Source organism: Typopeltis vanoorti, chromosome 16, assembly GCF_054136105.1.
Source record: "Typopeltis vanoorti isolate ZY-2024b chromosome 16, IOZ_Tvanoo_1.0, whole genome shotgun sequence".
Taxonomy (NCBI): Eukaryota; Metazoa; Arthropoda; class Arachnida; order Uropygi; family Thelyphonidae; genus Typopeltis; species Typopeltis vanoorti.
In genome coordinates this window covers 40,785,475-40,811,551 of record NC_143564.1, presented here as the reverse complement: position 1 = coordinate 40,811,551, position 26,077 = coordinate 40,785,475, and the positions used below count along the sequence as shown (strand labels likewise).

General features: G+C 35.9%; 1 protein-coding gene across 6 annotated transcripts in view; it reads left to right on the top strand.

Annotated features, from left to right (window-relative positions):
- Tmem131 (Transmembrane protein 131) overlaps nucleotides 1-26,077 on the top strand; it is a 704,637-nt gene that overhangs the window by 287,099 nt on the left and 391,461 nt on the right. For all 6 annotated transcript variants that reach the window (XM_090406393.1, XM_090406392.1, XM_090406391.1 and 3 more), the window contains 2 exons: nucleotides 5,326-5,431; nucleotides 23,253-23,412. In XM_090406393.1, the coding sequence (XP_090262519.1) occupies nucleotides 5,326-5,431; nucleotides 23,253-23,412 (266 nt within the window). The remainder of the gene's footprint in view (nucleotides 1-5,325; nucleotides 5,432-23,252; nucleotides 23,413-26,077) is intronic.

Genomic DNA, 26,077 nt, shown 5'->3' with positions numbered 1-26,077 from the left:
TGACAAAATTAGTAGACAAAAATTGTTTAAAATATTAACCAATTTAAACATACGAAACCAACTTTTACAATCCATTCAAGAAATATATACAGGAAATAAAATAGCAGTTAAATTAGAACACATCTCAGAATGGAAAGATATATCAAGAGGAGTACGACAAGGATGTACCCTCTCACCTCTGCTTTTCATTATATATATAAATAAAATTATAACAATCTGGAAACAATATAATCCATTTGGTATACAAATGATCCCGCAAATGAAGATAGACACACTACTATTTGCAGATGATCAAATAGTATTAGCTACATCAGAAGATGATTTACAAAGATCATTAAATGATATCTCAAAACAATATAATAGACAATATCTAAAGAAAAAAAAAAATAATGGCATTCAAAGGAGATAACCCAATAAGAAGTAAAATAGTGATAGATAATAAAATACTAGAACAAGTAAACACTTTCAGATACTTGGGATGTGATCTATCATACAAAGAAGAAAAAGACAGACACTAAAATATCAAACTTTGTCAAAGTAAATGGCATAAATAATATATTTAAGCCATCCCTAGTACAAAAACACACTAGAATTAGACTACATAATGTCTTGTCAAAACCAACTTTACTATATGGAAGCAAAACATGGACCATAAAAAGGAAAAATGAATTCAAACAGCATAAATGAAGTTCCTCAGAAAAACAGCTGGATATACCAAGTGGGACCACAAAACAAATGAAATCTTACAATGCCTGAAAATAAAACCAATTAATTACTACATAAGACAGTATAAACAAAATTGGCTAGAATATTTAAATCGAATGGACAACAGACTACCAAAAATATTATACAAATACAAAATAAGTGGATAAAGAAGAATCGGAAGACCAAGAAAGAGATGGCATGAGACCGGAACAGGCCACTTGGCCTAAATTCCATGTTAGGAAGAAGAAATTAAATGGAAGCAATTCCAGCAATAATATTTTATGATGAATCACTTAGCAGGCTTTGTGTGGGATCTCTGTCAATTATTCTATAAGTAGGTCTCTTTCACAATAAAACATTAAGGTTTGAGATTATAGTCTAGCATCCATCAGAACTGTTGCATTCCTTTGTCTGACTTAGTTATAACAATGTTATTATTTCAACGTAAAGTTTTTTTTTCTATGTGAAGAGATTATATAAAGCATTATGCTACTTCTAACATGCATGTCTCTATGAAAGGCTGGTAACTGATTTGTACGGTAAAGATTACTGGAAGTCAGTCAGAAATTTTGGTAAGCTACTAGTTGTTAAAATAGAGACATGCGTGTTAGACATACTATAACTATAGAATAACACGTATTCCACAGTAAATACTTTTTTAATTATAAATATTTCATCTTATGATATTTAAGGTAAACTGTTTACATAATAAAAGTTATTTACTGTGGCATACATGTATTCTATAGTTATGGATACTCCACAGGTTTCACTGTTTAAGAAAGACATACTATATTTTTTGAAAAACTAAATTAATTTATAACCTATATATTTTGCTCAATATGTCATGAGCTTTTTTCAGGAAGAAGACAGAAAAATGGTAACATTTAAATTCTGAATACAAAAAATTATATTTAGTGTTACATGTGTGAAGCTGTTTTTCATAATATATTGTTTGGTAAGTTGCATTTAAAGTCGCATTTCCATTGTGTTTCTAAAATGATATGGTAATACTGGTTTAATTCTCAATTTTATCAGAAATGGAGAAGACTATAAAATCTTACTCTGCTCATAATATTTATCAAAGAGAAAGACCCTCTTGTTAGAAATGATATATTATGTTAAGAAGCTGGTCTTTTCAAATAACACTAAAATCTCTGAACTCTACTAAAGAATGATCTTATTCCTGAACATTTTGACTTAATTTGTAGAATTTCTCTTTCTTCAGCCAGACTTTCTGTTTATAGTTCACTTAAACTATAAAAAGAAGTTGATTTGTAAGTTTGAATTATTAGAACAAAGGATTCGTCAGTTTGTTCAGCAATAATACAGCTCCGTCTATGACAAATTGGTCACAAATTTAACTCTGTCCTTTTACCAGTGATGAATTAAGTGTACTGTCAGAAGGTCCAGTTTTTTTGCAATAACACCTCGTCATTTGTTTCACTTAGACATGATAGGTGTAGAAAAAGGCATGAGGGAATTACGTATAGATGCTGTTAACAAGTTAAGGTTTGATATTGCACATATTATTATTATATAACACCTCCAGGGAGTCCAAAGACTTATCAAGGGAGGGTACCTACTCTACAACTCTCCGTCTCCACCACTCCAGCTGCAACAATCTTCATCATCCACACCCACTCCATCTACGGCCGACCACCACTAGTATTTTCACAAACAAATATCCATGCCCACGGTGGGATTCGAACCTGCAGCCTTTTGGCTGGAGAGTGGATACCAGGCTGGCAATATATAAATAAATATATATATATATATTGTATAAAGCTAAATCACCTCCTCTGCACTCATTACATCCACATAATACAAATCTCTCTTTTGACACATTCTTTCTATTATGCCATTCATTATGGATGCTATCCTCATCAACTCTGCATTATCATATGGGGTAACACGCATGTTATTTTCCCTCTCGCACTTTTGCTATTCAACCTTAAGCATCAATTTCAGATTTCTAGCCACCCAATTCATGCTACCTCTCAGATCATTTGTACCCACCATAACAGTCATCTCATCCATCTTTTTCCCTTAATTGCCATAGTCACACTGTCTATTATTCCTTCAGGCAAGCACTTCACTGGTATCCTATTTTGCACTCCAAAAATCATTAAAAAAGCCATACATCATCATACTAACTGCTTCATTCCTTCATTGCTCACCTGCATCTTTCTGTCTCCCTTCTGACAGTTTCACTCCTTACACTCCCACTTACCTGCCTTCCTGTCATCACCTTTTTGCACTATCTGATCTTCCTCTCTTCCTATGATTCTCCTGTTATTCCCATGACTCTCACTCCAACTCTTGTTCACCTTACATAAGCTAAACTTGTCAGTCTCCTAATCTCTTCTTTCATGCTTTTTGAACTTGCTTCATATGCTTCACATCTACTTTTAGTACCTCTCTCACATCCAAATCTATTACACTCCTTAATGCTGTCTCCCTTTCCACCTGATGCTCATCTTTCTCAACTTAAATCACACTACTCATCTCTCTCAGTTGGCATTCACTCACTTCAGACATACCACTGCTGAAGTCTTTTATGCTAATATCCATCTTGCCTAGCTTTTGCCATTTCCTATATTTTATGCAGACACTCCTATTTCTCACCTGCCACATTCTTAACAGGTGGTAAGCAGGGTTTCTGGACTATGTGAAAATAAATAAAAAAATATATATTTTTAAAAATTTTTTGTATCTATATAATTAATATAAAAAAAAGGAGGAAAAATAATTCCTAGCCCACCAACAGTATGAATGTACTGTAGGTTTACAAATAGACCTTTCATAAGTGGGAGCTACATTTAAAAAATAAATAAAAACTGAATAAAATGTAGTCCTAATTAAATGTCAAACAGGTTAGGCAATGTGAATTATGGCAACCACAGTTATCAATACATGACATAAAGGACACTGACATGATAAACTAAAAAATAATATGCTAAATAACAAAAGCTGCAGAACTTAAACTACCTATAGTCCATATAGGGCTAATGAGATAAGATTCTTTGTGAATTTAAAGCAAATACTCTAATAATTTATATTGAAACTTCTCTTTTTCCACAGCTACCTCATTAATGCTTCCTACTGTATCTTTGTTTCGTCTATGGATGTCACACCTTAATTTTGTCTTTGGCATACTTTTTTGCCTTAAAATAATACTATTTTAAAGAAAATTCACTATTGTAGACTATTCTGTAACGAATTGTTTCAGTTCTTGAATGGCTGAAATTACAGCTGAAGCAAAAGGCTATATATATATATATATAAAAGGCCTGTGTTGTTAATTGTGTGTCTTCTGGATGGATTGTTTGCAGGAGAAAATTCTACTATTCCTGATAATTTCTGTTCAGAAATCCTTATAAAAATTTTTTTGTGTCCTAGATGGGATTTAAACTTAGTTCTTTCTAACCACTATTTTAGAGGCCCTGCGAGTTTGCTATAGTGAGTGCCAACTGTATAAGAAACACTAAATAGATTTAAATGGTGCCATTTAAGTTTTTTTATTTTTTTTTTTTAATAATAGAACATAGAACAAAACAACTAGCAGTAGATATTTGTTTTCAGTTGATTTTTTATTATATTTGATTGATTTTTAAAATATGCCCATTTATTTGTTATTAGTTAACACTCATTTGAGGGCCTCATAATTGTTTAACTCTTCTGACCCTTTTTGTTATGTATGTGTGAACAATCTAGATAAATTTATACCTCTGATTAATGACTCCCAATTTAATGTTGTCCATAGACCTTGACTTCACATCAGAGATTTGACATCATAACTAATCCAAAAGCATTGAACTTCAGATTGTACCTGCTGTTCTTGAGAAAACAGTTTATGGATCCAGATTTCAAACCTTCTGAGTTAACCAGACTGCACTTGGTTGCTCATTCTGAATTTGTGAAGACCATAACAGTGGAATCTTTTGGAAAAGTATACAAGAATTTCTTTTTTGATGATGATTATTTATTGACTCATCATGCATTTGAAACATTTCCAAAACAATTTTCAGAGGTTGTTCAGTGACATTGAGAAAACAGCATAGAAATCTTTAATAACTGTACACGAGAATTTCTTAGAATATAACAAATTAAAAATTATGTACAACCAGTTGGTAAAACCTACTGAAAGCTTACTAGGCAGTGGGATGTATTTTTACATCACCTTGCCAGGTTAAAAATGTATTTTTGCTTTTCCATTTAGTTTTCTTTCTGAACAAACTCTTGAATGAGGACAAGTACATGAAAAATTCCATCAGGTATTTAGTGTTAAACTAATAATACAAGAGTAAATGGGATTTATCTTTCTAAACAGTGAATCTCCAGACACTCAAAGAAATCTTCCGTAAATGTTTTGTAATATTTAACACCCATTGTGAAAGGCTACAGCAAAAACATTATGGTTAAGTGATATAATTTTTCTTGTCTCATTTTAAAAACTTAGCACATCTGATTTCATTAAAACATTTCACTGAAACAGAAAAGAGATTTTGAGTTTTTGCTTGTGTAATAGAAGGGATTATAATGCTTGAAACTTTATACTAAGCTTATATTCAAGCTTTCTCCCGTTACTTATGTAGGATGATGTTTTTTATTTTTTCCCAGCATCAAAAGTTGCTCATTCAAAGCAGTGCTTTGGAAAAATTGTAGTTAAATCAAAAAATAACCAGTTCAAGCTCACAATTCCATATCAAGTAACACTACTTAAAGGGTAAGTTTCTTTAAAAATTCAGTCTTTTTATTCTTATTAAAATTAAAAAAATTAAAAATATATAAATATAAATTTTAAAAAAAATTAATATTTCAATGTTAATAAATGCAAGGTCATTAGGTTTGGCATGATTAAATATCCAATGTCATATTATATTGGTAGGACTATGCTAGAAGAAACTGATCAGGCTAGATCTTGGAGTTTTTGTAGACAAAGTTGAAGTTTAAAGTTTATTGAACTGATATAGCAGATATTGTAAATGCAACTTAGAGAATAATGGCAATGCTGAAATGAACCTTGACATGTAAAGATAATGGTAAAGAAGTCATTTTGCCTCTTTACAAGGCCTTGATAAGAACTCACTTGGAATATTGCATGCATGTCTGGTGTGCTGGTTTCCATGGTGATTCTGATACAGTGGAGAGAGTGTCAAAAATGATATCAGAATTGTGGAATACTGATTTCGAAGACAGATTGAGAATTTGTAGGCTGCAGATACTAGCAAACAAGAGAAAGAGGAAGTGATATGATTGAGACTTACAAACTTCTGAAAGGGTCATACAGGAGTTCGGTAGATGGAATTTTTCATTTTATGGAGAGTGGGGAAAGGACGCAGGTGCATCCATGGAAGTTGAGAATGAATGGCGTCAAGAAGGGGGATTAGGGCTAGATTTTTCTCTAATAGGGTGGTGTGTGATTGGAATGGATTGCCATCGGATATTGTGTGTGCAAGTAGCGTGAATGAATTCCAGAACAGATATGACAGGTGCGAATAGTATGGCCTCCATCTGTGAGTTCCTGACTCCCTGGAGGTCTCTATTAATAATAAGCAATAATAATTTTGGTGTGCTTTTCTTTATGGAACAGAAACATGGACAATAAACAAGGAAAACAATAGAACTGATACTTTTGAGATAGGATATACAGATGAGCATTGAAGTTCTCAAGGATTCAGAAGAAGAAAAATGAAGTTTTTGGAGATGGGTACTAAATTAGAACTAATGAAAAATAAAAATATTATATATGGGTCATATTGTGAAGCATGAAAGTCTTCAAAACAGATTTATTAGAGGGAAGAATTGAAGGCAAGAGAAGGCAGCAACACACATGGTTCAAAAATATTTACTGGCTAGGCCTGAACGATGCAGAGAGCAACCCAAGAGAGAAACAGATGGGGATCCATGATAGCTAATCTCCTGGATGGAGATGATACTTGACAGGATTGTTCCTTCTAAAGGTTTCCATTGATTAGATCTTAGGGGAGATTATATTTGTTCTAATTTATTCTGGTGTATAAATTTCTAATAAATATATATATATATTAGAATATCCCATTTTCTCTTTAGTTAGTCTCAATAGTCTGTCACAACCAAATAACTTGGCTTCTGTTTGGCTTCTTCTTTGTGGCTGATCTATAATCAGTGCTCTGATTGGGCAATTAATCCTATCTTCATAGTGTATTATGGCTGTCATTTACATGTGTTCTTCTGGCTAGTTGGCCTGTTTTGTGGGATGAGAAATCTATATGTAAAAGCCTATAAGATCGGCTAAGTCTCCTTTACTTAAAGTCCTGATAAAGGGTCTTCATGTCCCATTTAGGATTCAAACTCAAATATTCCCAGCTGAAGGACATGTTGAAACCAGCTGACCTACATAAGCTCTCTCTCTCTTACTTGCTTGTGCACATGTGTGTGTATTTAGAAATGTGTTGGGAAAATTGCAAAGCTAATAATAATGGTAATGTGTATTTGCTGGATTTATGTTCAATACATATACGACAGGGATCTGGAAAGTTCTGATAAACACCTAGAACAATAATGATATTAAAGTAATTCATTTATAACCACAAGAAAGAACATATCTTAAAACCCTTTAATCCCTATGCTTCATCAAATTGTAATAATTTGTTGTTTTTCTTTTGGGATATATAAGAAAACATAAAATTAAATAATTTTTCTAGATGTTTATGAACTTTCCAGACCCCCCTCCCTCCCTCCCTCTGTCTGTGTGTGTGTGTGTGTGTGTGTGTGTGTGTGACTTTTTTTTTTTTTCCCTGTATACTGGTATTTACTGCCCTGGTTGGCTGAGTGATTAATGTTCCTGATCTCTAGCCAGGAGGCTGCAGGTTTGTATCCCACCACTGCTGCTTGTCATTGTCATTAGGTTGAAGGTGAATTTCATTTCCCATTCTGGTGTGAGACAACTGCCCCATTTATTGGAGCCTTTAAGTAGCTTGAGAAAGTTCCCTGTTTCGTCTCTGGAGTAGGGTTTCCAGATGTAAGAAGAATTTTTTTAAAATAAATTAAGAAAAAAAATCCTTAGCCTGCCATCTGCACTAACGTACTCTAGGTTCCCCACCTTTCATTGGTGGGAGTTCTCATAATCCGTAATAAGACTGTTGAGCAGATATTAGGAAATATTCCTGTCAGAAATCTTCCAGTCACTCCATGATCAGCACTTTGCTTTCAGCTATGTAAATGAAGCACCTCTTCACTTTTTTACATTGTCTATCATTTGAATTTTTTCTATAACTTCCTCTTTTTCTAGCTCCTAGAATAAGTCTTTTAAGGACTTGCATTGGGAGGCCATTTGCACTACTGGTGTGATCATATCAGATGAATTGTTTACTTTGAATCATTGTTATTTCTTGGCCTGGCAAAAGTTTTGATTCCTTTGCCTTCAGAATTTGTGATATCATCATTATATGGAATCTTTAGGAGAGATATCTGTAGTAACTCATTTCAAATGCCTGCAACCTCTTTTTATTTTCTTTTAATAGGATTCAAGTTTAACTTCTAATAGGAAAGCTGAGTTAACTGGTGTGTCAAAAAAGATATTTTGTAAGTGTAAGCTTATTATCTGTTTTAGTTTTTGGAGTGCTGTTGCTTTTGCAATTTTTGTTCTAATATTCTGTCTTGATCTTTATTAATAAAAATGTAATAAAAATCTCTTGATTTTTATTAAAGATATTGCCCAGGTATTTAATCTGATCAATCTGATAATCTGATCAACTTCTTCTATAGATGTACTCTTAAAGTAGACGTTTTTCAATTTCTGCCACCCACTTCCTTCTTGGTCAGAAGCACAGATATTTTCCCTTGTCTTTGATTTTTGAATACTTATGATTAAGCTATTTTTTAAGAGTAAGAGATAACTTTATAGTGACTCCCTGGTCTGATTTGGTTTCTACTAGGAGATCAATATTATCAGCAAATTTCAAATGGTTTATTCTTCTTCCTTCATGCTGCCATTCCAAGATTGCACCTCTATGTGAGGGACCTGTTTGTGATGGTGCAGGCCTCCCAGTGATAGCACTGGTCCTTTTCATTCTTATTCTTATTCTTTTTTTGTGCTTTTCTTCCCATATTCTTTAGTCTACTTCTACTGAGTCATTATTACTATCCTGTTTTCCAGACCACCATCCTGGTTGTGATGGTGGTCTGGAAAAATGCACTGGGATCCAAAGCCTTGCTGCCATGTTTCCCGTGTGGTGCAACCTGCGAACATCCAGGTGGTGGTGGGGAGAAGGATCCTGGTAGTCTTGCAAGACTACTAGGATCCTTCCACTTCAGAGCACAGTCACTGCTTCCCAAAGAGCGAGCATCTGTGGATGGAGAGCTCTGGCACTGAATCAAACTCCTCTTGAGAATGAATAATTTTTCATCCTCTTGTTTATCAAGGCCCTCAACAAGTCCCAGCAGTTCAGAAATCATAGAAACACCAACAAAAATCAGAATAAGAAGCAGAAAACGTCAGAAGCCGCATTCGGTGCATTACTTTTCTTGATAATACATTCAACAGGGGGAACATTCTCTTGGAAAATATTTAGAAGGGTGTGGAAAAGAGATTTTCCACACCCTTTTCCACTTTTCTAGAGGTGTAATATAAGCATGGGACCGGACCTCCTTGGTGTTCCCGATGAAGAGGTATACTCCAAAATCAAGGAACAAGGAGTGTGACACAGAGATGGGCATCTAGTTGATAACAGAAACATTATCCTTACTTTCAACAAACCAAAACCACCATCTGTCAAAGCAGAATTTCTCAACTATCCAGCAGGGCTCGATATCCAAACCCCTTACTTTGCTTTAAATGTCAGAAATAATATGGTCACTCTCAAGCTGTCTGTTGTGGCTCTACTATCTCTGCCTGATGTGGTAGTAAAGAACATGAGAATAATTTTTTCTTTTAAGCTTATACAGTGATCCGAATGCATTTTTAAAAATTATGGAAACAACTACCACATTTGAATAAAAACTTTAGTTTAATATAACTAAAATCTACATTCTAGTTGTCTCCATAATTTTCAAAAATGCATTCGGATCACTGTGTAAGCTTAAAAGAAAGGATTCAGATCATCCATGGAAATGATACCCACAAGCGCTGTAATCGCTATGGTAAGTTAAAGATTCGTATTTCCCTCTTGATCAATCGTCTGGCCTTTTTAAAGAGATGCAGAGACAATAACGTTATTCCTATCTGCATCAGGCTAAAAAAGAAATTTATGTCCGCTAAGGCACTCCGTATTTATGACTGCACAGAAAAAGCAATGCTTAGAGAACAGATTCAAACAGCCTGCCAAAACCTAGTTACAACACAAAATCTGGTTTCAAAATTACAATCCGAACTATTGAACTATATTAATCCAGACATTCTGCAAGTACTTGAAAGAATTACTGACAATTCAGCCAAATATACCCCGGAAAAGAATAAAGAAAAACTCAAGACCAAATTCCACAGTTTGAAACAACGGCAAAATATAGCGGCCAATCACAGGAACCCATCCAATCAGAAGACTTCCTCCCCGATAAACGCCAACAATGAACAACAAACTAGGGAGACAAGGAGTGACCAACCACCGGCAAGCAAGAACCATAACCTATCAAGCCACACCCTGAACAACGGCGAACTTACGCTACTGAATAAAGGACTGAACTACGCAATAGCACCTAAAAAGGTAAACAAATTGGATTTTATCTACCACATTGAAAGAGACATCAGGTCCCTACCTAAGAATATAGCAGATAAAATACGACTAGAAACTAGTAATGTCTTGAACACTAAGAAAACCATACAGAACAATCTCACAAAACCAGAATTAGCAGCAATTAAGTCATTAAAAGCCAAACAAAACATAATAATAAAGAAAGCGGATAAAGGCAATGCCACTGTTGTCCTTGACAGGTCAACATACGTACTTCAAATGAATCAACTAGTAGCAGATAACAACACATATAAAATGGTAAATTATAACCCAACATAAAGGATAAAACAGAGAAACTACTCAAGTTCGTCACTTCTTGGCCACTAGACACGGTTAAAAAACTCAAACCCCACTACGCCCCCCCCCCCCCAGAATATATGAGGTCCCGAAAATACACAAGCAAAATGTGCCCCTTCGACCAATCATGGAAGGAATAGACAGTCCCAATTACCACTTAGCCAAGAAATTAGCAGCAACACTCAAGGAGTTGGTAGGTCATTCCCCCTCCTACATAAAAAACACACAACACTTTATAAACAAAATTAAAAACATAACACTCGACAAAGACGACTTATTAGTCAGTTTCGACATGTCTGCCCTTTTCACTAATGTCCCCATCAATGACACAATTCTACTACTACAGAACAAATTTCCACCTGACATTACAGCCCTCTTTGCCCATGTACTATAGTCTGGTTACTTCATGTGGCAGAACAAATTTTACCTACAAAAAGAAGGTACAGCCATGGGCTCACCACTATCCCCCCCCTCCCCCCCAATCGCTAACTTCTACATGGAAACCTTTGAGCAAAGGGCTCTTGATTCTGCCACGCTAAGACCGACAGTCTGGCTTAGATACGTTGACAACGTGTTCGCGATCTGGCCGCACGGGCAACAAACCTTAAACACGTTCCTGAGCCACCTGAACAAACAACACTAACGCATACAATTTACCATCGAAATCGAAAACCAAAATTCGCTCCCGTTCCTAGACACTAGTCACACATCTTCCTTCAGGCAGTCTGTCCTTCACAGTCTACCGAAAACCGACACACACTGGCCAATACATACATGCTAATTCATACCACCACCACCCATCACAAAAATATGGAGTCATGAACACCCTTAAAAACAGAGCTACAACAATTTGCTCTAACCAGCAAGCCCTGAAACAAGAACTAAAAATCCTCAGTGACACATTCATAAATAATAGCTATAACAAAAATACTATTAATAAAATACTCCATAAAACAACAAAAACAAATCTAGATTACAGTAAAACCATAGCCATCCCATACATTTAAGGGCTATCAGAAAAAATCAACAGAATCCTACAATGTTATAATCTCAATGCCACCTTTAAACCACCCACTAAACTTAAAACCATATTCAACTCCTCTAAGGATCCTCTCCTCCCATTAGCACATCCTGGAGTCTATTTCATCCGCTGCACCTGCAACTTACCGTATATTGGTGAAACAGGATACACAAGAAAGAACACATTAGACATTAAATATAACCATTATGGTGAAGCAGGCCTCTCAGACCACGCACTCAACACCTTACACCAAATCAACTGGAAAAGCACCCGCTCTTTACACCGCACAAAAATCTGGTACGAAAGAAATTTAAGGAATCCTGCGAAATCCCGATAAACCACCCAAATATCAACAACAAAGATGGCATGAAAATTCCAAGGATCTGGATGGCACACATTCAGCCTACCTAATATATAAGATCCAGCATAAGTCAGGACTCTAGCCAATCTTCAGCTAGTATTAGAAACCATTCCATACCAACTGGCTGGAATGTACATGATGTTGATATATGTATATAGATAGATACTTGTTGTTGTGCCCAATGTATTTCTACAACCAACAGATAACACTAATAATAGGACTCTAGCGTTGATGTATAATTTTTTTTTTTTTTTCACCAGAAGTCAGACCAACAATTGTTGTAGCGGTCGGTCAGTGTCGTTAACAAACCAGTTTGATTGTAGTGTAGCTTGTTTTCTGTGTATAGTTGTATGCTCCAGAAGATGACCTTGACATGAAGGTCGAAACGTCGAATGTAGATTTTAGTTATGTTAAACTAAAGTTTTTATTCAAACACAGTAGTTGTCTCCATAATTTTCAAAAATGCAACATGAGAATAAAGACCATAAGAGGAAAATGCTTTGTGATGGAGACCACCCAGCATACTCCTGAGCATGCCAAAGGTGGAAGGATGATCTAAACAGAGTAATGATCACATATCAGGAGGCAAAGAGGCATTATACCACAATAGTAACAGTAGTGACATCTGCTAAACCCTGTTATTCAGAAAAAGCAACTGTAAAGAAAGTGTCATTTGGGACATTGACACACATGTCAATCCTGCCTTTTTACGACTACAAAATTTGAAAGATGTGACTTGCTTGTTATCTCCTTTGAGCAAATGAATGAGAAAGATCGTTATGAACTTGCTTCTGAAGACATGAGAAATGCCAAAAATGGTCTCACTATGGGAAAATCTTCTTATTAAAAAAAATGATGGAACATGCATCACAGAGGATCAAAGACATGCCTCCAGACCTTTTATTAGATGACCTGTGAACAGATGGCATCAATGGCAGTGTCACATTAAATATAAGGATATTAAGAAATAACTTGCCATTGGTAGCATTCAGGAATGTGTTAGTAGAGCTAATCTTAGGTGGTATGGTCACTTAAACAAAAAGGGAGAGGAAAGATTAGCAAAACAAGCATTCTTTGCCAGAATGACAGGAAAAAGACCCTGAGGAAGACCAAGATCTAGGTGGATTGATATAGTCAAAATTACCTTAGAAGATAAAAATGTAAGATATAATCATATTGTACGCATGGTTAGCCTAGTGGCTATGCGTTTTGCAACCATATGCTTGGGGAAGGAGTGTACTAAGTTCGATTCCCGTTGATGATGTGAGGAGCTTAAGGATCTTCCTCAGCTATAGCCAAGTTAGCTGGTCTTGGACAGCAGGATTTTTCCCCCAGTTTATCTCAGGTTTTTCATCCTGTTAGCAAGCAAGCAAACTGGCCTGTGAACAAATGGATTACAGTCATGAATATCACCCTTAGGGGATGCAGCAGAGGAGTGGTGAACCAGCTGCATTCATATGCCAGAAACCCCTCATTAGGAGGGGACTCAACCTGTCTTAGACGGATGAGGAGGATAATCATATTTGAGTCTTGATAGATAACAGATTGATTTGGAAAAAAAAGTGTTGATAGGAAGTTAGTAACATTTTCATGTAGTACTATCATGATATCCTATAACCCCCCCACCCCCCCCAAGGGGTGTACATTCAGGAAATTGATGATTACAATGATGATGGATCTGAGATGAGAGCTGGGGTAGAAATGAAACACTTGATCAATGACCAATGATAATTTCAATGTGGTTTCCAATGACTGGAAACCACAGATGTGAGAGTTCTGAGAAAGTTTAAGGCAGTAAACAGATGGCATCAGTGCTAAAATCATATTAAACACGACGATATTAGGAATTAACTTGATGTTGGTATCTGTGTGCGAGAGCGGAGCTAACCTGTGATATGGTCACTTAGGCAGAATGAGAGAGTAAAGATTAGAAGAACAGAAATTTATTTATTTAGCAGGATGATGAGGGAAAGACCTAGTTGGATTGATACAGTAAGAAGTGCCTTAGAAGTCTGAAATATATGATCTAACATTATTAGATTCCTGATGGATAACAGATTAACATGGAGGAAAATTGTCTATAGGAATGATGTAAAGTTTTTATGTTGTACTATCGTACTATTCTGTATACTTCATTGAGGGTACATATCATGAATTCGATGTTATGTCAGGTTCTAGGGCAATCATGGAGCAATCAGGTCTATTTTTTGACTTTTTATGTGGGAAATGAGTGTTGGTTATAGCGAGATAATTTCAAGCAATTTTGTCTATTTCACACCTCTGTCATTTGTTTCTCCTATTCCAAAAGGCCAGCAAAAGGAGAAAAATTTCTGTGTCCATTTCAGTTTTTGCATTCCAGTTCCCTTGCACTATTAAGAAAGTCTTTCTTGACTGTTCACAGATTAAATTATAGTTTTAGTCATAAGAGCTCCATTTCCTGATCATTATATAAGCTTGTTGGTGCATATACTTGTATTATAGATATTTATTCTTTGATTTATATTTTGGATCAAGAAACTGATCCCTTCTTGCCCTGCTTCTGGAGTAGCTGAATAAAGATAGAGATTGATTTCCTTCCTCCACTGTTAATTCTCCCCATGCTGGCCATCTTTTCTAGCATATATCTGTGACAGACTATTTGTAACATGCACATTCTTATTGAAATAACTTGAGTTGGCCACTTGGATAATATTCCTCGTTCCAATCATATGTGTTTCTCATAGAAATTCATATTTAAATGTCCTTGTATTTGAGAAGTCATTGCCACAAGTAGCACATTTTTCATCATTTTGCAGTGTTCCCAGGAGATTGCATGGTCCTTGTTTGTCTGACTAATGTTGCCATGGGCTGAGCAGATTGCAAGTTGTATCTTATATTGTTGGGATTGTTGCAGGAAATTTAATGACTACAGATCTATGGATGAAACCAAACAGTAGTACTTTTTCAAGCCACTTCAGGCTTCAAAGTGGTCTTACAACAGGCAGTGAAAATCATAAATGGTTTTCATTGCCTAAATGATCTAGACATTGGAAATAAAATACTGAGTAGCTCGAATCAAATGATAATGTTGAAGATGATATTGCTGTTGGTTATAAAAATGACAGGAACTGCCTTATAGCATAGTCATGGTGATGCTGTTGCATTTGCCCTTCATTTGGAAAGATCTGGATTTGAAAGTTTATAATGTCAGGAACCTTTATGGGATTTTCAGATGGCGGTGAGTTAACTGTTGATTCATACCGAATTGGCAGGATTGACTTTAATTTTCCATCTTTCACAATACTCAAACTGGTTGGAAAAGGTAAGCACTTGATAGATATAATACACTGAGCTCATAGCCTTATTTGTTTTGGCCATGAAAATTGGTAGGAAAACAGAAATATCACTTGCATTTTAAAAATGAACAGGTGACTCTTAGTGTACCAGACACTGTATAGTGAACTTACTCATGGTAACCAGCTGATGAAAAAGTTCTTGCCAAAGCCTTAGAGAATCGATGCTGTTCTCAAAGAAATTTGCTACAGCAAAATTTCCACTATTTCTTTGTCCTGATGAGTTTTCTATAGTGAAAGCTGGCAGTACCTATTAGCTATTCTCGTGGAAAGGCTTAAACGTTGGTTATACATGCTTACTAAATAGCTTAAGGAAATTACAACGTACAATAGAATATATATTAAAAACCACGCAGTTAGCCTAGTGGCTTTGCACTTCGCAACCATATGCCTGGAGAAGGAGTGTCCCAGGTTCAATTCCCGTTGTAGAAGTGAGGAATTTGAGGATCTCCCTCAGGCATAGCCAAGTTAGCCGGTCTTGGGCACGGTCAGTAGGGGTTTTTTCGCCAGTTTATCTGGCGTTTTTCATCCCGCAAACAGGCAAACCGGCCCCGTGAACATACGCCTCTACAGTCAAAAATATATCCCCCCCCCCGAGCAGCAGACCAGGCGATGGGTCGGTTGGGAGTAGTACTAACAAGAAGTCGCATCTAAGTAACACGCGGACCCTTCATAGGAAGCAGGAATAACGCATAGAAGAAGAAGAATAGAATATATATTAAAATAAATTTTAATACACTTCCAATATTTCAGCAACGTCTTGTTGCCATTTTCACAGGAATTTAGAAACAAGACACGTGCACGCAAGCACAACAAGGATGAAGCAGGAAGCTATTCTTTCTCCTAAAAGTCCTGATAGTGCCCCCTAGTGGGCAATATATGTATTCTTGGCCATTTGGGCTGAAGATCTTCTGATGTAGGTTTCCCAAATTTGGGGCAGTCTCATGCAACCAAATTTGTTGAGATTTGGAATGTTTCTTAGGGCTGAGGCTGATTCCATGAATAGGCCTTTCGTATTTGAATTTACTACGTTGTATTATCGTGGCTTTCTTCCACTGTATTCTATGGCGGGATCCAGAGTATGGTCTGCAAGACCAGAGCAGCTATATTGGTGAATCCAGATGTAGTCCTTGTGTTCTGAAATTCTGATATTAGCTGTCCTGCTTGTTTGGCCAAAGTAGGAGAGCTTACAGCTGCAAGAGACCTGGTATACACCAGGTAGGTCTAGGGGAGGAGGTTGGTCTTTAGTGGAGCAGATAAGGGATGCCAATTTTCTATATGGTCTGTAACAAGAAGTCAAGTCATGTTTTTTTAGGATTTTTGTAATTTTTTCTGAGGTGCCTCGGATATAGGGAATGGTGATGGATTTAGAGTAATCCTTGTTATGAAGGGAGGGGGTGGGGTTGTGGTTTATTGGTTTCAATATTTTTTGAATTTTTTTGGGGGGGTAGCCATTGGCTGAGAAAGTGTTGAGAATGTGATTTAGTTCTGTGGTTAGGACATTGTCATTTGAACAGATAAGTTTAGCCCTGTTGTGTAGTGTTTTAATGACTCCATATTGTTGTGAGGTGTGTGGGGGGGGATTGTTGGTGGATGTATCTGTCTGTGTGGGTGGGTTTTCTATAAACTGAGAAAACCAAGGTTCCATCAGGCTGGCGGGTGACTAGTGTGTCTAAGCAGGGAAGGCAATTGTTTTTTCTTCTTCCAGGGTGAACTTGATTCTGGGGTGTTGGTTGTTTAAGTGTGTTAGGAAGGAGAGGAGTGCGTCAGAGCCATGTGGCCAAATAGTGAACACATCATCAAAATAGCGAAGCCAAATGGTTAGTTTTTGTAGGCGGCTTTCTCTTCAAAAGTTGGCCAAGGGTGGGGAGAGTGGTGAATCCATGGCTGTCCATCTATTGATTTGTAGAATTTTCCTTGCCAAACAAAATAGCCTGAGTTCATTGTGAACTGAAATAGGGCTGTGATATCGGGAGGAAATTTAGCTTGGATTAGATCTAAAGATTCTTTGAGTGGGACATTTGTGAATGAGGAGGAGACATCAAAACTGACCATGAAGTCAGTTTGTTGGAGTGTAAATTTCTATGCTGGCTTTGAAGTGGGCTGAGTTTTTTTATGTGTGAGGTGTGTTGCCAGTATAGTGTGTGAGAGCTTTGGCCAAATGTTTAGCTAGTTTGTATGTTGTGGAATCAATGCCATCCACTATTGGACGTAATGGCACATTTTCTTTATGTATTTTTGGGAGTCCACATATACGGGGGGGCGAGTATGGAGAAACGGTTTTAATTTGTTAGTGAGTTCTACAGGCCAAGAAGTGACCTTCTTAAGGAGCCTGTGGAGTTTTCTAATTTGAGAGTTGGTGGGATTGTACTCGATAGGGAGGTAAGTAGCCCGGTCTAACAATAGAGCATTAAGCTTACCTGTGTAATCTGTTTGGTTAAGCAATACTGTGGTGTTCCCTTTATCCGCTTTGGTGATTATTATTTCCTTCTTTTCTTTAATTCTTGCAGAGCTTTGAATTCCTTATTGGACATGTTGGTTTTTGGTGGTTTTGCTTTGGTCAGAACACAAGCCACATCCAGTCTAATATCGTTGGCGATATGGTTTGGAAGGTGTCGTATCCCGCGTTCAATTTGTATCATAATGTCTTCAGCTGGTATTCTTCTGGTCGCAATGGCGAAGTTGTGGCCACGTGAGAAAGCGTCGAGTGCTTCAGGTTTCAAACTAATTGATGAAAGGTTGACTACCGTGTCGGTAGAAAGTTGTGGTTTGGAGGTAGAGTTCTTTTTTAAATTCTCAAATTTCTTGATGTGTCATTCTCATACTTTTTTAAATTCTTTATCCACAGCAGTGCATGAGATGTCTTATAAAATATACCAAATCTTGTGGTTTAAAGTGCTGGAAAGCTCTTCTTTAAAGTGCCTGGATAGCTAAGTTAGCGTCATTCAGGGAGCGGCGATTTGTTCCCTGGGCAAAGCTTGGCTGGCGCGGTTATAAATTTGGAGAGCCTTTTGCGAAAGAACTGGCGCTTGAATTTAACACAGTTAGGGATTACCTGGTTATCCCGGCAGCATTTTAGGAAAGAGAGACGATTCAGCAGTCTTGATAGTTTCAACTTCAATTTACCGTAATGGCGGGCCTTACATGTGATGGAATCTCCATGGATTATCTTAATTCTCATGGAAAGGCTTAGACGTTGGTTATACATGCTTACTAAATAGCTTAAGGAAATTACAACGTACAATAGAATATACATTAAAATAAATTTTAATACACTTCCAATATTTCAGCAACGTCACGTTGCCATGCAAGCACAATACACAGTAAATGAGGACGAAGCAGGAAACTAATCTTTCTCCTAAAAGTCCCTAGCAGGCAATGTAGTCCTACTCTGCTGTCCTACTTTGGCCAAACAGGCAGGACATCTAATATCAGAATTTCAGAACACAAGGACTATATCTGGTTTCACCACTATAGCTGCTCTGGTCTTGCAGACCATGCTTTGGATACCCGCCATAGAATACGGTGGAAGAAAGCCACGAAACATTCCAAACCTCAACAAATTTGGTTGCATGAGACTGCCCCAAATTTGGGAAACCTACATTAGAAGACCTTCAGCCCAAATGGCCAAGAATACCTACATTGCCTGCTAGGGGGGCACCAACAGGACTTTTAGGAGAAAGAATAGCTTTCTGCTTCGTCCTCATTTACTATGTATTGTGCTTTCGTGCACGTGTCTTGTTTCTAAGTTCCTGTGAAAATGGCAACGTGATGTTGCCGAAATATTGGAAGTGTATTAAAATTTATTTTAATGTATATTCTATTGTACGTTGTAATTTCCTTAAGCTATTTAGTAAGTAAGTACGTGTTAGATGTTTAGGAGCAATTTTTAGTTAAGGGAGGAAATTAAGTAATTGTGTAGTAGAATTAGCATAATTTCTCATGGTTGGGGTGGAGTGCATGATCAAGTTGGATAAATTTGTCAGAACAAGAGAAAACTAGTGCAGTTTTTGAGCTTTATTCTGGATTTGACAGTTACCTTCAAAATAAAGCAGTCAAAGACTAAAAACAGTATCTCGGTGGGGGGGGGGGGGAATAACAGAATATATGATTTATTATTACATTAATTTTTTTTTTCTCACAACCAGAACAGAAACTGCTTCATTAGCAGAAATATGCATTGCCATTGTACACATTACCACTCAGTTACTTGATATCATGAGTTCCTGATTATTTAAGGACTTATCTGGGATTGAAGTGCAGAATAATTCTTATTTGTTTGTCATTTTATTAATGAAAAGCTGAAGCGAAAAGAGTCATAATAACAAGGATTAGTAAAAAAAAATTAAATGCTGTTTAGCAGAGGAAAGTATATTTTTACTCCAAGAGTTGCAATATTTAAGTATTTCACATGTACTCTTCTAGTAACATAGTAAATATCCACTCCATATTCAGTCTTCAACAAGGTCATGCATAGCATATTTTCATGTACCTCTTTTACCAAATTATGAAATTTATTTTTATTCCCAGAGTTGCAAGTTAAAAAGGTTCCATATATGTGCTCCTCTAGTAAACTCTAGCATATCCATACATATACATGTCCATTAACGTGATGTCAGAAGGTTATGGCAGCCAAGGATTCAGTCCCTTGCTTGAGGAGTATCCATTTTAATCAACTTGCAGAGCTAGTGCCAGTTGCAATAATTCTGCAATGATTATTGCAATAACAATAATTCTACTAAATACTTCTGCAATAATTCTCATTTCAGCTTATGCTGAAATGAGAATTATTGCAGAAGTATTTAGTAGGATAATTATGATAAAGTGATTTGTCATCAAGGGTAAAAGTTTCAATGGTATTCCTTTCTTTTAGGGTTACACGGTGATCAGCATTCATTTTAAAAATTTTATGGAATTTACAACCGTGTTAAAAAACTTTTTTATTATCCCGATGTTTCGATCTTCACATCAAGATCATCATCTGGAGCATACATAAGTATACAGAACAAGCTGAGTTGCATCATTAACTGTAAGCTAGAGAAACAATGATTTGATCACATGTTATTCTACTGGCGTGACCTCTGGTGAATAAAAAAAAAACGGAGCTGTCTAGCTACTTAAACGCAGATATCTGGATAATCCTAGAAAGGATTACGGACAACACAGCAAACCACATCCAACAAACGAAGAAAGAAAACCTAATTTCCAAATTTCAAAGACTAAAAGAAGGACAAAACCAGCCACCATGTTCAAAGTTTGCCACAGTGAACAAGAACAACCAACCAGAAGCAAGAAACAACAGGAGCCACCAATCACCCACAGGTATCAATAACATAATTAACCTATCTAACCATGCTCTAAACAAATACAAAATCTCTATACTTAACAAAAGTTTAAATTTTGCTATAGCACCAAAAACGATAGACAAACTTGAAGTTATTTGTAATATGGAAAGAGGCCTAAGATTCATACCTAATAACATAGCAGACAAAATACGTATAGAAACTGTGAACATTTTAAACCATAACAAAACAATAACAAGCAACATAACTAAACACGAATTAACAGCGATAAAATCACTTAAAAAAAATCCGAACATAGTAATAACCAGAGCCGATAAAGGAAATGCCACTGTCATTTTAAACCGTACCACTTATATTAGAAAAAATGAATCTGCTGGTCTCTGACAATAACACATATAAACTAGTTAACTACAACCCAACTAACAGAACAAAAAACAAAATGAAGAAACTACTTAAATCAATTACCACATGGCCCGAAGATACAATCAAAAAACTGTTCCCTCATTACGCGCGCTCCCCTAGAATTTACGAGCTACCAAAAATTCATAAAGAAAACACCCCGCTAAGACCTATCGTTGAAGGAATTGATAGCCCAACATATCACTTAGCCAAAAAATTAGCGGCAACACTCAAGGAGTTGGTAGGTCATTCCCCCTCCTATATCAAAAACACACAACACTTCATAAACATCATCAAAGACATTACATTAGAAAAAGATGATTTATTAGTCAGTTTTGACGTCTCTGCCCTCTTTACGAATGTCCCAATTAATGACACAATCCTTTTCCTACAAAACAAATTCCCTCCAGATATCACGGCGCTTTTTGCGCATGTATTACGGTCGGGTTAATTTGTATGGCAAAACGCCTTCTACTTACAAAAAGAAGGCACAGCCATGGGCTCGCCATTATCCCCCCCCTATTGCTAACTTTTACATGGAACATTTTGAGCAACTTGCCCTAGATTCCTCCCCTCTAAAACCCAAAGTCTGGCTTAGATATGTTGACAATGTTTTCGCGATCTGGTCCCATGGCCGCCAGACATTAGACACATTCCTTAGCCACCTAAACAAACAACACAAACGCATACAGTTCACAACTGAAATTGAAAAACACAACACACTTCCGTTTCTAGATACACTTGTCACACGTCTTCCCTCGGGCAATCTTTCCTTCACTGTTTACCGAAAACCGACACATACGGGACAGTATATACACATAAACTCCTACCACCACCCAACACAAAAACTAGGTGTCATCAACGCGCTAAAAAACAGAGCTCAGACGATTTGTTCCAGTGAACAGGCACTGAAAGACGAGTTTAAAATTATCAGTAATAACCTACAAAAAAACGGATACAGCCAAAATACTATAAACAAAATTCTCTACAAAACCACAATAAAAAACAAAGACAAACCAGACTACAGTAAAACTATAACCATTCCCTACATTAAAGGAATATCAGACAAAATAAACAGATTACTACAAAAGTACAACCTCAAAGCCACCTTTAAACCTCCTGCAAAATTAAAAAACTTACTCAACTCATCCAAAGACCCACTCCCTCCACTAGCTCACCCTGGAGTATACCGGATTTACTGTACTTGCAACATACCATATATAGGAGAAACAGGACGCACTATTCCTATTAGACAAAAAGAACATAAACGACACATTAAATATTAATTATGTGAAGCTGGCCTTTCTGATCATGCCCTGAATACCTTACACATAATTGACTGGAAAACCACCAGCTGTCTACATCACACTAGAACATGGTATGAACGGAAATTCAAGGAAGCCTGCGAGATTATCAGCAACCACCCCAATCTGAACAACAATGATGGTTTAAAAATCCCAAACATATGGAAGGCATATATTCGACCTTCCTCACCAAGAACAACTATTAACAGGACTGTAGAAAATCCAGTATTGTAAATCAAATATAGGAATTGTAATACTAAAAATAGGACGCCAATTGTTTCTGAAAGAAAACCATCTAAAAGAATGTTTTGTAAAAATAGAATTTAGCTTGATGTAAAAAAAGCTTTTTTATTTATTTATTTATTTTTATTCACCAGAGATCAAGCCAGTAGAATAACATGTGATCAAATCATTGTTTCTCTAGCTTACAGTTAATGATGTAACAGCTTGTTCTCTATACTTATGTACGCTCCAGATGATGATCTTGATGTGAAGATCGAAACGTCGGGATAATAAAAAAGTTTTTTAACACGGTTGTAAATTCCATAAAATTTTTAAAATGAATTTCAATGGTATTATCACGAGTAACTGGCAAGGGAAATGACACTTTTGCTCTTGATGACATAATTGTGTTTTAGTGCTAAGAGCCTAACATGGTGAATATTTTATGTACACTATATATTTGTACACTATAATTTTCTGATATTATTCAATATACAACATTAATATTAGTCCTAATATTGCAAAGAGATTTAAAAAAACAAAATAATAGTGTGTTGAATTTAAATGTGCTTTAGACTTTATTTTTTTAATTTTTTAGATCATTAGGATACAATACAAGTGCAACAAAATTTTATGTATCACAGGATAGAAGAAATAATAAAACACAAATTAGGCAGTTAAACATTACCAACAATTTCAATTTTACAGTTGTAATTCATAGTATTTCACTTCCAGAAGAGGCTAGACCACATTTTTTTGTAAGTATTCAAGAATATTTTATATTTTTTTATAAAAAATATTAAAAAAAAATTATATTTTTCTCCTTATAGTCATGTATAAAGAGAAAAAAAACTATAATTACTTTTTAAATACTCAAATAATTTCAGGGTGCTGCTACAGAGTTCCTGAAATATCATTAACTATGATTAATTTCCAGATAATCTATATATCATCATATATATGACAACTCTCACACCACCCCTCTCACTCACCAGGTAAATATAATTAAAACTTTCACTCCTTGGTGCTATCATTGCATGCTGGATAAGACTTACTTCATAACATTGGTTTTCTCTAACTCCTGCATAGTTGACATTGACACCTCCTCTAATACTAAGAACTATGCTGCTAATCTTTTGAAGAATTCCAGATAGCTTGAATCTCAACAAGTCTTGTCCTGATGATAGCTCCATTGCTCAAAAATTGTGCTTCATAATTAACACCTATCATGAATCATATTTACAGTCATTTATGATGCTCATCTAGCCATACCTTACAAAAAAAAAAAAAAAAAACGTGGTCAGCCATATCAGTCAATACTACTTGCTGCAATTCTCTTAAAAATCATGGAGAAGGCCATTAGTGACCAGCTGTATGAATTCTACTCTTCTCAATTCACAGTAAATCTGATAGCCATCACTGCTAACCTTTTAGACAAAACTATGGAAAGTTGGAAGAAACTCATGTGGTTGCTTATTGACATTGTAGGTTATATGATCAGGTTGGCACAGTTGCTTGCTTACCAAACTTCTATCTTATAATGATGTTTAATTTGTAATTAGTTGACAGTTTCCTGTTATTCACTACCTGTCATGGTTGATGGATTCTTTTCTTCAGATTTTCCTATTAGTGCTGGAGCACTCTGTTTCCTCGTATACATAAATGACTTTCTCTCACTAACCTCAGATCCATTTTGTAGTTTTGCTAATGGCAGCACATTCCATTCCTTTCCTTCATTTAAAAAGGAATTCTCAAATAATATGTATAATTTCAGTTCATCTCTATGGCATGCTGGAAATCTTACTTCTGGAATGCCCACACTAAGGTCATGATACCACACTTACTTTATTGTTTTCCTGCATTTCTCTCATCACTTCCTCATTGCTCCACTCACCAAATACCAATGTCCAATAAAATTAAGATCTGGGCTATTACTTGTTTGGGTTCTAAATGTTTTATCTACACAAGTATTCTTTTATCTGGCCTGGAAGAAGAATATAAAGTATTAGTGGAAATGTAAAAATAACCTTGTACTTTTTGGTAATTATGGAAAATATGAGTACTCTGAAGATCACTCAGATCTCTTTGACATCATATCCCTGAGACTTAATTTCTTGCTGTCCATTTAACCTAACACTAAAGGCATCTTCTTGGTGACTAATGTACATATCTTCCTTTCTCCAGTTCCACTGACCAAGCTGAACTGAAAGAGAAGCTGAAGATGATTGCAAATATTCATCAGATAAGCTTAAACGTTTGCTGTGGCTAGAGATCTGGAGCAAATTGTTCATTTACCATTAATCATAAAAATAAGAATACCTGACAATCCTGTCGACTCTATGCAAGGGATCAGCAAATTTTTCTGAGAAGGGGTAGATAGTAAACATGCCTTGCAGTGAAGAGGCAAAATCAAGTATATCATATACTTATAGAAAACAAAATTTACGCAGAATTTTTTATTAACAAAATACAGAATATAATTGTGTACAAGCAGAATTGTTGGGAAAGTAAGAAGTATGGCATTCTTTTTTATGAGAAATAATTACGCTTAATTTGAGTTCACAGTTGGTGTTTACAGTCACTAAAATGGATGAATAATATAAGCACGTAAACACAAGAAAGATATTTAATTAACCAAATATTTCGGTCTGGAAATAGCAGACCATCTTCAGTGTCACTACAAGAACAGTTTTAAAAAAAAAACAAGGTGGAATACTAACAATAGATCATTTAAAAATAGAACAAGCCGCGTGATGTTATATCACTAAGTATTAAAGGGAATATTTTTAAGCAGAGACATGATTGAAATAAAGATATTAATTAATAATATTAAATAACATAAAATTAATCATATGAATTAATGAGTTATCCCGATCAGACTTTCCCAGATTTTTGATATAGATATAGTCATTCAGATTCAGGTTAGGACGATGGAGTAAGGCCTCTACGCTTTCTTTGAATAAACGTTCAAATTTATAACGGGAACTATGTAAGAGGCAAGTTTTTGACCAAAGGATGTTGTGGTTAGTTTCAATCCCGTGCTGAGCCAATCCAGATTTTTCAGGTTTGTTGTGATGAATGGAGGATTGATGTTCTTGGATTCTTTTTTCAAGAGAACGTCCAGTTTGTCCAAAATAGGAGAGATCACAGTTGCAGGGAATTTAATAAACTCCAGGAAGGAACATAGTTGAGCGTTTGTCTTTAGGAGAAGGAAAATGGGAAGATAATTTGTTAATAGGTGAATACGTAGCTATTAACTCGCATTTCTTCAGAATTCTTGCAATAGGTTCTGAAGTCTCAGAGATGTGTGGAATTGGATCTCGACATATTGAATCTTTGTTGTTTTGTGGTGGATTATAAGAATCGAGAAGATGTTGAGTAATCTTTTCGGAAAAGCCATTGAGTTTCATGTGTTGTTGGATA